The 14,014-nt window shown below is 42.6% G+C and overlaps 1 protein-coding gene across 1 annotated transcript in view; it reads right to left on the reverse strand.

Moving 5' to 3' along the window:
- Window positions 1-14,014, reverse strand: part of TENM4 (teneurin transmembrane protein 4) — a 1,214,428-nt gene that overhangs the window by 30,586 nt on the left and 1,169,828 nt on the right. The window contains 2 exon segments of the mRNA XM_043992715.1: window positions 177-412; window positions 4,755-4,927. Coding sequence (XP_043848650.1) covers window positions 177-412; window positions 4,755-4,927 — 409 coding nt within the window.

Raw genomic sequence — 14,014 nt, forward strand, 5'->3', positions numbered from 1 at the left:
AAACTTACCCTAATAATGGACCTCTCACCTGCAATCTCTCCCTAATTCCTGTTGCCTACAAAAATGCCCACATCTCCTCTACATTTAAAAGAAAACTCATCTGCAAAATGAGCCATATGAACTACGTGGCTTCAAAGGTCCCTTCTCGCTTAGAGTTCAAGGATCCATTTGCTCACCCGTAGCCGGCGTCCGAAGACAGTGACCTGGCCCCTGGCCTGCTCTTTGCGCTGTCTCCATTCCACAAGGTTGAGTCCGTTGTCAATGGGCAGGGTGACGTTCCTCTTGCCCACCGTGGGGTTAACCGTGCCAGCCAGGAGGTGAGGTTCAGTCTGTAAGGCTACTTCCATCCCATTGGCCAGCATCAATCTCAGGGAGCCGTCAGCACCTAGGTAGTAGCTGTTTCGGACTTGGTCTGTGGGAAGAGCAGAGACAGAGGAGCTTTCAAGAAACAGGGAGCATGGGACGGGGCAGGGTGGGGGGAAGGAAAGGTGGGTGTTATCTTTAAACCAGCTTGAGAATCATTCTAATAGATATGGAACAACCAATCAAGCAATCAATCAACAAGTAGCAATGAGGTACAATGCAAAGACCACTAGACTGGACCCATACACACTGGGGTTCTAGCCCTGGCTCTGCCACTCAATTGCTGTGCAATGATGAATTTAATAATTAGCATCTATATAGCCCTTTAAGGTTTGCATAATGCTTTACAGATACTGTCTCATTTGATCCTCATTATAATCCTAGGAGGAAGGTACTATTAACACCCCCATTTTACAGATGAGGAAACTAAGGCAAATAGAGGTTAAGTGACTTGTCCAGGGTCATACAGTTAGCATGCTTCTAAGTTAGAATTTGAACTCAGGTTTTCCTGACTCCTGGTCCCATTGTGCCGTGGGCAAATGACTTGAATCCTCTGGGCTTCAGGTTCTTATCTGTCAAATAAGGGATTTGGGCTGGGACAGGAATTTTTAACCTTTTTGTGTCGTGGACACCTTTGGCAGGCAGGTAAAACCTAGGGCCCATTCTCAGAATAATGTTGTTAAATGCAAAAATAAAATACATAAGATTAAAAAGAAAACCAATTGTGTTGGCATATAGTTATGGAAATATTAACAGAAACAAATTTCATAGATCACAAGCTAAAATCTACTGGGCTTGATGATCTGGGACATCCTTTCTATACTAACTTGTTATAGTAGTACAGAGAATTACTACTACTACTACTACTACTACTACTACTACCACCACCACCATATAGACTAATATAGAGATATAAATGTCGATTTATATATAGATTGTTGCTCAGTCTTTTCTAAGTCATGTCTGACTCTTCATGACCCCATCTGGGGTTTTCTCAGCAAAGATACTGGGGTGGTTTGCCATTTCCTTCTCCAGTTCATTTTTTTTTGCAGGGCAATGAGGGTTAAGTGACTTGCCCAGGGTCACACAGCTAGTAAGAGTGTCAAGTGTCTGAAGCCGGATCTGAACTTGGGGCCTCCTGAATCCAAGGCTGGTGCTTTATCCACTGCACCACCTAGCTGCCCCTCCAGTTCATTTTATAGATGAGGAAACTGAGGCAAACTGGATTAAGTGACTTGTACAGGGACACAGTGTCAGAGGCTAGATTTGAACTCAGGTCTTGGCCAGTCCATTCACTGTGCCACCTAGCTGCCTATATGTATATATGTGTGTATGTTTGTATATGTATATAGATGTGCATGTGTGTATGTACGTGTGTTTGTATATGTATATACATATATACATATGTATATGAATACGTATTTATATATGGATAGTAACTCATATACACGTGTGTATGTGTACATACATATACATATAGGCAGCTATCGTTTTGTAAACTGGAAGCATACATATGTATAGACACACATATCATTTTCAGGTTTGCCAAACTCCTTCCTTACAATTTGTAAAGTAGAAATAGTAGCAATAGTATCCTGATTTTATAAATGAGGCAAGTGGAAGTTTTTGAGAAATTAAGTGATTTGCCAGTGGCCATATACCTAGCAAACATCTGAGACAGGATTTAATCTGGGATATCTGATTCTAGGTCCAGTACTCTGTCATATTATGCTTCCTCTCAGATCATTTCCTCTTGGTCCCTCCCAACTCTAATGTTTTGTATCCTGTGTTCTAAAATTCTATGTCCTACCTATAATGTTTGAACATTCTATGGCTGAAGATTCCTCCCGGCTCCAAACGTCTATTTTCTGTGTTCTAAGAGTGCTTTCAGATCTATCATTCTATGATTTGTTTCCCGAGGACCTACTCTATATTCATCACTGTTTGAGAAGCCATCATAGGGAGATGATGGATAAAAATAAATGATAAAACATATTTTCAACATTTTCATCAGAATTTAAAATTTTACTTTGAGTGACTGTTAACCTACTTTCTGTAAAAAGGCCCATAGAAAGAGGTTGGAAAAACCCCAAAACAACCAACTGCAGCTTTAAAAGACTTATTAGGTGTCACCTAAAAAAGGAAACTGACTGCTCGTTAAGGCTATGATAAGATGATGAGAATGCTCTTTTTTTCTTAAAAAAAAAATACGATTAAATCGACTCTTTTCTCATCAATAACTTAAATTGTAGGATCATATATTCAAAGCAGAAAGCAACCTCAGAGTCCACACAGACCAATACCCCCATTTTATAGTTAAGGAAAACGAGGCAGGGACAGGTGAAGAGCTTTGCCCAAAGTCACAGTTAACGAGTAGCAGAGAAGGGTTTCAAACCCAGGGCTTTCTGATTTCCAACCCAGCTAGACTCATCTCATGATCTCATCAATGGTACCATGGTGTGAGAAGACAGTGTGGTGAAGGTAAAAGAAGGTAAGACCTTATACTTACAGGTATGGAAGTGGATGTAGTCAAGATAGATCATGAAGGACCAAGCTAAGAAGTTACTAGAATTAATGGGAAACTTGGGGTCAGAAGACCTAGAATTGCTCACATCTATTCCACTTCCTAGCTGTGTGACTATGGACAAGCCATGACACTTTTCTATGCCTTGGTTTCCCCATTTGTAAAATGGGAGTGTTATGAGGATTGTGCTAAATAATGTATCTGAAAGGACTTCATAAACTGTGAAGGGCTATGTTAATGGTAGAGAGCAAAGGCATAATGGTTAGGGGTCAGGAAGACATAGACTCAAATCTAGCCTCCTAGACTTACTACTACTACTACCACTACTACTACTACTACTACCACTACTACTACTACTACTACCACTACTACTACCACTACTACTACTACCACTACTACTACTACTACTACCACTACTACTACTACCACTACTACTACTACCACTACTACTACTACCACTACTACTACTACTACCACTACTACTACCACTACTACTACTACTACCACTACTACTACTACTACCACTACTACTACTACCACTACCACTACTACTACTACCACTACTACTACTACCACTACTACTACTACCACTACTACTACTACTACCACTACTACTACTACCACTACTACTACTACCACTACTACTACTACCACTACTACTACTACCACTACTACTACTACCACTACTACCACTACTACTACTACCACTACTACTACTACCACTACTACTACTACTACTACTACTACTACTACTACCACTACTACTACTACCACTACTACTACTACTACTACTACTACTACAACTACTACAACTACCACTACCACCACACTACTACTACCACTACTATCACCATCACTACACTATATAGTACCTATTACCTGCCAGGCATTGTGCTAAACATTTTATAAATATTATCTTATTTGATCCTCACAGTAACCCTGGGAGGTAGGAGCTATTATTATCCCCATTTTACAGTTGAGGAAACGAGGCAGAAAAAAGGTTAAGTGACATGCCCAGGGTCACACAGCTGAGGTCATATTTGAACTCAGGTCCAATGTTTCACTAGCTGTGTGACCCTGGATAATTCACATAACCTCTCTGGGCCTCAGTTTCTTCATCTGTAAAATGAAGTGGTTGGACTCGATGCCCTCTAAGGTCCCTTCTAGTTCTGTATCTACAAAATTATGAGAATGGCATTTTAATAATAATGTTTTACTCCTTAGATCAGAGGACCCTTTTTTTTTCTGGGCTTTTCCAACGGCACAAATGAACTTTCTTATAAGCAGCACGTAGTACTTCTCCAAAGCCAAACCCTTTTCATAATTAGGTGTACTCATTCTTGTTTCCCTTTATGTTCCTCGTCTGCATCTGCGTGAAAGTGTCTTTAATCTGGAAGCCAGCAGAGGAACGGGGTCAGCTGGATTAGAAGCTAATGGATGCTTCAGCCTTTGTTCCGATGATGATAATAGAACATGACAATGCCGCATGAGAGGTACTGTTCAGAAGTGTCAGGCTGAGCCTCTACAGGACACAGACTGGTCTGGGCCGTCCATGAGCTAGGCTGACTCTGTGTGCGCGTGCAAGCACTCATATATTTTTGATGTGAGCCACACAAGAAGTTTCAGAGAAACTGGTTTGGGAGTCAATGGCTGTGGAATTTGAATCTCAGCTCGGTGGCTTACTTCCTGGGTGACCTTAGGGAACTCAGCCATACCCCAGGCCTCAGTTTCCCTCATCTGTAAAACGGGTGGGATACCTAAGGAACCCTCTCCTTCTTTAGCAGAAGCAATGATGAATTTCTGGCTGGGCCACCCCCACTTCTTTCCTCTTGAGAATCCCCAAGCCCCCCCTGACCCCCTGACTCACCCTGCAGCAGTGTGTAGAAGGCACCAGATGCTGACAGGTTGGTGGTTATCGTCACGTCGTCCTTGCTGGACGTTTCCACCTGGACATGCACTGAGCTGTCCGTGTCACTGCGGAAGCTGCTCACCTGGCCGGTGGGGAATGTCACATTTGTCAGGCGGCCAAAGCTGTCATACCTGCAAACCAGAGGAGGGGGCTGAATCACAAGTGACAGACAGACAAGAGGCAGGTATCTTGAAGCAGCGTAGGGGAGTAGAAGAACACAGGATTTGGAAGTGGGAGACCTGGATTTAAATCCCAGCTCTGTTGCTGGCTACCTACCAGACCAGGGGCTGGTCACGTCCTCTCCCTGGACCTTGGTTTTCTCATCTGCAAAATGGTTATAATAACACTTGTACTCTCTGTCTTGGAGGGTGCTGATGAGGGGAGCATTTTGTAAACTTCAAAGGTCTAGAGAAATGAACTAATTCCTATACTGCTGGCAGGGGAGAGAAGCACAAGCCAAGGCAATAAAACACACAGGGCGTCGCCCCTACCCATAGGTCCCAGCAAGGTTTCCAGATCACCTAATGAATGAATAAATGAGGATTAATTTAATAAGAGCCCACTATCTGCATACAAATAACAGCCAGAGCTGCCCCAGTTGGAATGAACCACCTCCAGAGGTAGTGAGGCCCAACAACTTGATGGGAGTGTGCAAGAGAAGATAGATGATCCCTTGTTGGGGATGCTGTAGATAGAAGTCATGCTTCTGGCTGGGGTTGTATTACATTACCCTGGAAATCCCTTCTGACACTGAGGTTCTATGAGGATGACAATTCCAAGAGGTGTGTTATAGCCACTGTCCTCATGATTTAAATAGCTAGCATTTATGTAATGTTTTAAGGGCTGCAAAGTGCTTTACAAATATCTCATTTGATCCTCACGACAACCCTGGGATGTAAATGCTTTCATTACCCCATTTTACAGTTGAGAAAATGAGAGACAAATAGAGGTTAAGTGACTTGCCTAGGGTCACATAGCTAATTAAGTGTCTGAGGCTAGATATGAACTCAGATCTTCTGACTCCAGGCCCTGTGCTCCATCTATTGTGCTACTTACCTGCAGTTCCTTGTGATGTGGACATTTTACATATTTAATATGTAAAAAATATTCCCCAGGATGTAGATTCTGCCCAGTTCTGAGTTCCAAGCCTAGTTGTGCCATTGGTTCAACTCTGAGAACTGAAGGACAGTGGTTTAATGCTGCCAAGGAGATGACCGCTGGCTGGTCTCTTGAGTTTGGTTTTTGCAAGACTTTACTGGGGTGGAGAAGGGGTCCACCCCTTCTGTGGTGTGCACTGGACTTCTCTTAGTCTCACCATATGAAACTGCAGGAAGAAGTGAGGTTCTTGTACTCCCTGGATATGAAGGCTGGGTTGATACAAACTGTTTTTCAGGCTTACGAAATTTTGGAAATCCAGTGGAATCACTGAAATGGAAGGGACCTGAATGTCCTAGTCTATTCTCTACCTGATAAATGAATGCCCTCTATACCATTCCGGACAAGTGGTAAACCAGCCTCTGCCCAAAGACCTTCACTAATTTAAGAGGTAGCCCATTCCATCGTTGGACAGCTTTAACTGTTCAGCTCCATTAAACAAATATTTATTATGATCATACTATGAATAAGGTCCTGTACTAGGTGATGAGAATACAAAAAAAAATGTTGTCCCTCCCCTCAAGGAGCTTATATTTCTTTCTTTTTTATGTGTGTGAGAGGCAATTGGGGTTAAGTGACTCACCCAGGGTCACACAGCTAGTATTAAGTGTCTGAGGCCAGATTTGAACTCAGGTCCTCCTGACTCCAGGGCTGGTGCTCTATCCACTGTGCCACCCAGCTGCCCCAAGGAGCTTATATTTACAACAGTTATTAAGAGGTTTTTTCTTAGATCCAGCTGAAATCTATCTCCGCAACTTTCACCTGTTGATTCTGGTTCTTCCCTGTAGCTTCAAGTAGACCAAGTCCAATCTCTCTTCTGTAGTACAGTTCTTTAAATACTTGACAGGAATCTTAATCCTAACTGTGTTACTTACAACCTGTGTGATGCAAGTCGCTGCTCTCTCTGCCTCTGTCTCTCTCTTTATCCCTTAGGATAAGGCAGTGTAACAACTGGAATGATGCCACCTGCTGGAGAGCTACTGTAGGAAAGCTCCATCATGAGAAGGCGTCTGAGGGCAAGCCATGTGGTCAGTTCCTTGGCATCAGGAAGTAATGTTTGCTTGTGGATACTGTCTATCAAAGCTACCAGCAAATCAACTTGAGGAGCCTCCCATTTCTGGGAGGAGGACACGAAGTAGGAAGCAGTCACCGGCTGAGGGGTTCTTTCTCTTTTGGTTCCTGACCTCAAAGTTTCCTTCCGCCTATCAATTCTATGATTTTATGATTTCCCAGATGAAGACATTTACTTGCCTTCCAGGGACACAATATAGCATAAGGGTCTTAGGAGAGAAATGATGATATCTTTTTCTGTGGATCAGGAGGAGGTTGTAGTGTGAGAGCGATTGGCTTTTTAAAAAAAAAATGAATTGTTATGGTATTGAAAGCATTGAGATGCCCAAGGTCCAGCCAGGGTCACAGAAGAAAGTGTTCAGAGATAAGTGTTAATATTGGAGCCAGTACCAAGTTTGTTACTGAAAACCTTTTTCCCTGGGTCAAGGAAGACAGGGGTCTTGGAGCTTTGACTACAGGCATACGAACTCATCTCCAGACTTTCCAAGTCTTATAGATACTCATATCTCCTTACAGATTAGCTACATGACCGTGGGCAAATCCCTTAATTTCTCTTGAGCCTTGATTTTTCTTTCATGTAAAAAGGGGATAATGATACAGGGCTGTTGTGAAGAAAATGTCTTGTAAATTGTAAAGGACTATACAGATGTATCAGGCAGGTAGAACAGTGACTAGGTCCCTGGGCCTAGAATCTGGAAGATTTAAATTAAAATCTGCCTCAGATAGTCAGCCATGTGACCCTGGGTAATTCACTTAGCCTCTATTTGTCTCAGTTTCCTCAATTGTAAAATGAGGTTAATAACAGCATCTGCTTTGCAGGGCTATTGTGAGGATTGAATGAGACCATATTTATAAAGAACTTAGCATAGTGCCTAGTACATAGAAGGGATCTAATAAATGCTTATTCCTTTCCCTTTATCCTTCTTCCTCCTCTTCCTCTTTTTCCTTTATCTTCTTCCTCCTCCTCCTCATCATGACTGTAATTCTTGCAGACACGCCACCACACCAGGGCCTCATATAAGAGTCAGGAGACCCGAGTATTGAGTCTTCCTGCTTCCCAATGTTCTTGTTAGCACCGAAGGAGACCAGCACCGGTGACAGGACGGCTGAATGTTCTGGCATCTCCAGTGAAGCAAACACGGCCTAACCTTAGCCCGGAGCTCATAAGAGAGAATCAGCGAAGCTAGTACCGGGATGCATTCAGAGGTCTCTAGGGAGTTCACATGAAGTTACTGATACCCTCCTTCTGGGTCCCTTGCTGCCTCCTTCCCCAGATCATTACACTTTTTGCATTAGAAGAGACCTCAGATGTCAGAGGCCTCTCTGTAGAGATCTGAGATCTCTTCTACTGCAAAAGTTTGATGATCCGGGGATACATGTATGACCAGAGGCCAGTGACTGTTGAACCTCTGTGTACCTCAGTTTCCTCAGTTGTGGAATGGGGATAACATCACCTGCACTACACGGATTGTTGAGGAACGGGCCTTTGTTAACCGTATAGGGCAATATCAATGTGAGTGTTATTAACCAATCCTGTGGGTTATTCACAGGCTCACTGTATAATCATAAGCAAATCATTTCACCTTTGAGCCTTAATTTTCTCATCTGTGATATAGGAAGAATGATGCTGAAAACCCCTACGAGTCAATAAAAGTTTGGGCCTGGGGTCAGGAAGGCCTGAGAAGTTGTATAGAAGGTATCACGGGAGGCTTGGGAGCATAGTTTTCAAGTGAGAGGAGACTCAAGGTCATTCTACCCACCTTCCCCCCCCCCATTTTACAGCTGAGGAAAATGAGGCCTAGGGAGGCCAAGGGACCTGCTTGGGCAGGTCACACAGTCAGCAGATGGCAGAGCTGGGATGTGGAATGCAGGCTGCGGGGCAACTAGGTGGCACAGTGGATAAAGCACCAGCCCTGGATTCAGGAGGACCTGAGTTAAAATCAGGCCTTTGACACTTGACACTTACTAGCTGTGTGACCCTGGGCAAGTCACTTAACCCTCACTGCCTCAGGAAAAAAGAAAGGAACACAGGCTGCCTGAATCCAAATCCATGACTGGCCTTAGACCATGTTTCCCATCCCATTCCATCCAACCATCCATGGGCGTCTTGCTCTCTGCCTCCTGTACATATGCCCGGCTCTCCTCTCTGGCTGTGCCCTACTTCCATTTCTTTGTCAGGGAATCAAAAAACCAATACTTGGTTTGGAAAAAAGATGTGACAGTCAACTCCCCTATGGCTCTGCTCGCCATCCTTATGCCTCCTGATCCCCAAAGTCCCTCCCTTGCCCACATGACTCCCCGATATGTGTTCCCTCTTCCTATTAGAATGTGAACTCCTTGAGAGCAGTTACTGTTTCATTTCAATCAACTGGCTCTATGCCAAGGGTTGAGGATACAAAAAGAGGCAAAAGATGGTTCCTGCCCTCATCTAATGGAGGAGACATGCAAACAGACATATACAAAGCAGGCTATATACAGGAGAAATGGGAAATAATCAACAGAAGGAAAGCACTGGAATTCATCCCCAATAGCACAGTGCCTCACACATGGTAGGCACTTCATAAATTCATTCATTTCTTCTAATACTTACTAGCTATATGACTATGGGCAAGTCACTCAACCTCTGAGTTTCAGTCTATACCCTCAGTATGGGGATAATAATACTTACACTACCTATTTGTTGTGTGGAAAGTACTTTACAAAACTTCAAGGGCTATTACAATTCCACAGAGCTACGTTTAGGTTTTAAAAGCATTAGATAGTTAGTTCTACTTGGGTGTCCCACCAGCACCTGAAACCACATAGGTTCAAAACAAAACTCATTATCTTCACAAAAAGTCTTGAAATCCATTTAGTCCTCAATCGATGTTTGTTGAATTTAATTTAACAGAGGAGAATGTACAACTTAGGGATTTTTATCTCTGTCCCTGAAAATAGTTAAAATCTAATTAGACTAACCATCTTCTCCATTGTCTAAACCAGGGGTTCTTACCCATCTTTGTATCACGGCCCTCTGTGGCAAGGTGGGCAAGCTTATGGACCCCCTTCTCAGTATCACGTTTTTTTAAAATAATAAACATTTTTATTTATAGTTTTGAGTTCCAAATTTTATCCCTTCCTCCCTTCCCTTTCTCCCACCCTGAGGCAGTAAGCAATCAGATACAGGTTATACAAGTATCATGTTTTTAAATATTTGAAAGGAATGCTAAATTTCAATTAGAGGTCAATCAAGAAGTAATTTTTTTTTTGCCCCATACAAGTTCACAGACCCACTGAAATATATCCACAGACCCAACCTCAGGTTAAGAACTCCTGTCTGAGAAGATGGATTAATGAACTGCTTTGATCAAAAGATGATGAATTATCTAATGGGAAATGAAAACAGAGATGCCATTTTTTTCCCATTCAAGTTCACAGATTCCCCTGAAATCTACTGGGGACCCTAGGTTAAGAACTCCTGGTCCGTGGAAGACTAAGAATATGAGTTGGCAGATTCAATCTCAGCTTTTTTTCTTACAGTCTGTGTGAACCAAGAAATAGGTGCCTTCCAAACTATGATTCCATGATCAGCAGTAATTATTTTGTGGCTTTGAAGACATGCTACCAGAAGTTTATTTGGGGTGGGGGTATGATCTCTCTTCCATAAGTATTTCCCAAAGGTTATATGCCAACATCTAATGTTTTCTCTACTCTGCTGTAGATGTGGATGTGAGATGGGAGAGCAAGTATGCTATTAACATTTTTATTATTATTTTTAATTAAGGGCAGATGAAGTGTAAAAATCAGGTCTGAATAATAGCCTTCAGTACTCACTTGTAAATGCAACAGGAGTTTTTTTTCTTTTTAATACACATGCCTATTATTTCTGTCAATTGCTTCTGCCCTGGAAATATATTATTCCTTGGGTCCTTCTTTCCCCACCCTTCCTTTATGACTAATAACAAGGGCATCCATTTCTAGAATGCTTGAAGGCACACCTTTGGAGTGGAATTCAAACCCAGATCTCTCAGCATTAAGTTCTATTCATCGGAAGGATCATAGGACCTTTCCATATGACATGCAGCCGAAACTTTCAGTATATGTTGTCCCCCTTCCCTGCCCAATACCCCACCCCTCTCTGAGAGCAGGGATTGTCTTTTCTATGTGTATTCTCAGTGCTCTGTACTCAGTAAGCATTTAATAACTACTTTGGGCATTCATTCATTCAATTACATCATGTTACTTCTCCTAATTATCTACTGTCCAAGCACTGTCCTAGGTATCAGAAACAAAGATAAATGACATGGCTATTATCTCATTTGATTCTCACAACAGTTCTGTGGGATAAGTAGTACGAGTATTATTGTTCCCATTTTACAGATGCCAAAACTCTGGCTAAAGGTGGCACAGTGGATAAAGCATCGGCCCTGGATTCAGGAGGACCTGAGTTCAAATCCGACCTCAGACAATTGACACTAGCTGTGTGACCTTGGGCAAGTCATTTAACCCTCATTGCCCCGCAAAAAAAAAAAAAAAAGAAAGAAAGAAAAGAAAAAAAAAATTAGGTCCTATAAGTGGTAAAGGCAAGTCTTGAATCCAGGTGTTCTTACTCTCAATACTGTCCACTTTCTATCACACAATAGACTTGGGGAAAGTATCACTCCATTCCTAGGTGTTTCTGCTACCTCTGACTTTGTATGAGACATTCTATTTCCCACCTTTGCACAGGCTGTGCCCATCTGGCTGCTTTTCCTCTTTACCCACATCTCCTAGAACACCTAACTCCCTGCAGATTGAGCTACAGTGCCACCTTAATCAAGCAAAAAGCATTTTAAAGCACCTACTATGTGCTGGGCACTCTGGCTAGAAAGAATGAAATAATGCCTAATCTCTAGGAGTGTATATTCTAATAAAGCTCCCAATGAAAGGCCTTTCCTCAGTTACCCCATTAGTGTCCCCATCAAAACCACTTTGAATTTACTTGGGATATATTGTGTATTGATTTACCTGTGTACATGCCACTCCCCTCCCCCACCAGTCCCAGTAGACTGTAACCTCCTTGTGGACAGGGACAGCTTCATTTAAAAAATTTTTGTATCCCCAGCACTAAGCACTGTGCCCGGTACATTGTAAATATTTAACAAATGTTTGCTGAATTGGATTATTGGAAAATTGGATATTAGAAACATATTTGGAGCTGCCTCAGGGCTGAGGCAGCATCAGTGGTACTGAGTGGATTTTAACAAGGAGAAAATGATGGGGACTTGATTTCCACTCTGTTCTTTCTCTCTCACCTCTTCACTCCCATCTCTCTAGTTAATCCCTTATTTCTTGACAAGGGTCTGGGATTCTGGGATTTACAGAGCTACAGCTGAGTCTCAGCATAATAATAACTCCTGTGTATTTAGCATTTCAGAATTCACAAAACACTTTCTCCTATAGCAACCCTATTTCCCGATACTGTGAGAAAGATAAATGAGATAATAATAATGATGGTGATGGAGATGATAATAGTTAGCATTTACAAAGCGCTTTAAGTTTTGCAAAGTCCTTGATGTATGTTATCTCATTTGATTTTGAATCTCAGAATTTTTGTGATCAATTAGTCCAAGCTCTTTCTCTCCCTGGGGTTCAGGGAAGCTCAAGATAGAAGTAGTAGATCCCTATTTGTTAAGCCACTGTCCAGGGTCCTTACCACTGCCCTGTGCTTCAACCTGAGTATCTGTGGCTAGATAGTTGTGATATCAACTGAATCTGGGTCATCCTGTTCATAAAGGCTAAGGTTTAGAGGAGGGGCACCAAGCTGCAGTATTGGCCCAGATGAACTATTTTCTGAGTTCCTGTAGAGGAAGGGATTAAAGATTCATTCAGAGGCAGCCACATGCCCAGGCAGCCATTTCCTTGAGCATCTGCCCTGTGTGGGATGATGGAAGAAATAGCTAATGCTTGACATGAACAAGTGCTGGGCTGGCACACTCCAGCCATCTCCAAAAGGAGGCTTGTTTAGCTCAGTTTCAACATCCAGGGTTAAGGTGATGTTTGTTGCTAATCAGTGGCTCTAGAGACCCTTGGTTTTTAGTGACTTTGATGATCACAGAGAATTCTGAACTGCAAGGGTCCTTAGAGTTCATCTAGTCCCACCTTTTACTCAATGCAAAAAGCAGATCTACAGCATCCTGAAACAGGATCCTCCTCCCTCTACCTGAGTTTCTCCAGTGATGAGGAGCTCACTACTTCACACAGAAGCCAGTTTATTGGTGGTTAGCTCTGGTTATTAAGTTTTTCCATGTATTGTGGGTTCTAATCTGCCCCCCCCCCCATTTTGGGGGGAAACTGGCTAAAATCACTGATAAATTCAGCAAGAGTTTAGGCTTTTAAGGATTTTTTAAAAAGATATAAGATATTGAAGAGTGAGAAAGATTGAGAACATATTCCTTATAGCATGGAAATCTTAGCTTTCCTAGTAGCCCATGGGAAGTTTCTGCCACCAAACTGATGTCTCGAATCAAAAGAGCAAGATCCCCTCCGCCAGCCTCAGCTTCCTACTTCCTGTCCTTCTCCCCAAAATGGGAGGTTCTTCAAGTTGATTGGTCGAGAGCAGTCTCCTGTTGATTTTGCAGTCCACAGCCTCTAAGAACACACCCCACTCAGGGTTGGCCAGTGGTGGTCTCAATTTAATCAACCTTAACTAGGTTCAACTTCTGAGAACAACATCTTACTTAGGGCCGGCCAGGTGTGGTCTCAATTTACTTATCATTAAGCAGGTTCTCAGTCTCTCAGTCGCTCCCAATTTAATCAATTCCAAATCAAACTTCAGGTGGGGGCTGCTGGGCGTCTGCCAAGTCCCATTATTTTATCACATCCACATCTCAGCTGGATGGAACAGTGGATAGAGCGAGTACTGGGCCTGCCGTCAGGAAGACTCATCTTTCTGAGTTCAAATCTGGTCTCAGACACTTACTAGCTGTGTGATTGTGAGAAAGTCACTTAGGCCTGTTTGCCTCAGTTTCCTC

This window comes from Dromiciops gliroides, chromosome 3 (genome assembly GCF_019393635.1).
Source record: "Dromiciops gliroides isolate mDroGli1 chromosome 3, mDroGli1.pri, whole genome shotgun sequence".
In the NCBI taxonomy this organism is placed as follows: Eukaryota; Metazoa; Chordata; class Mammalia; order Microbiotheria; family Microbiotheriidae; genus Dromiciops; species Dromiciops gliroides.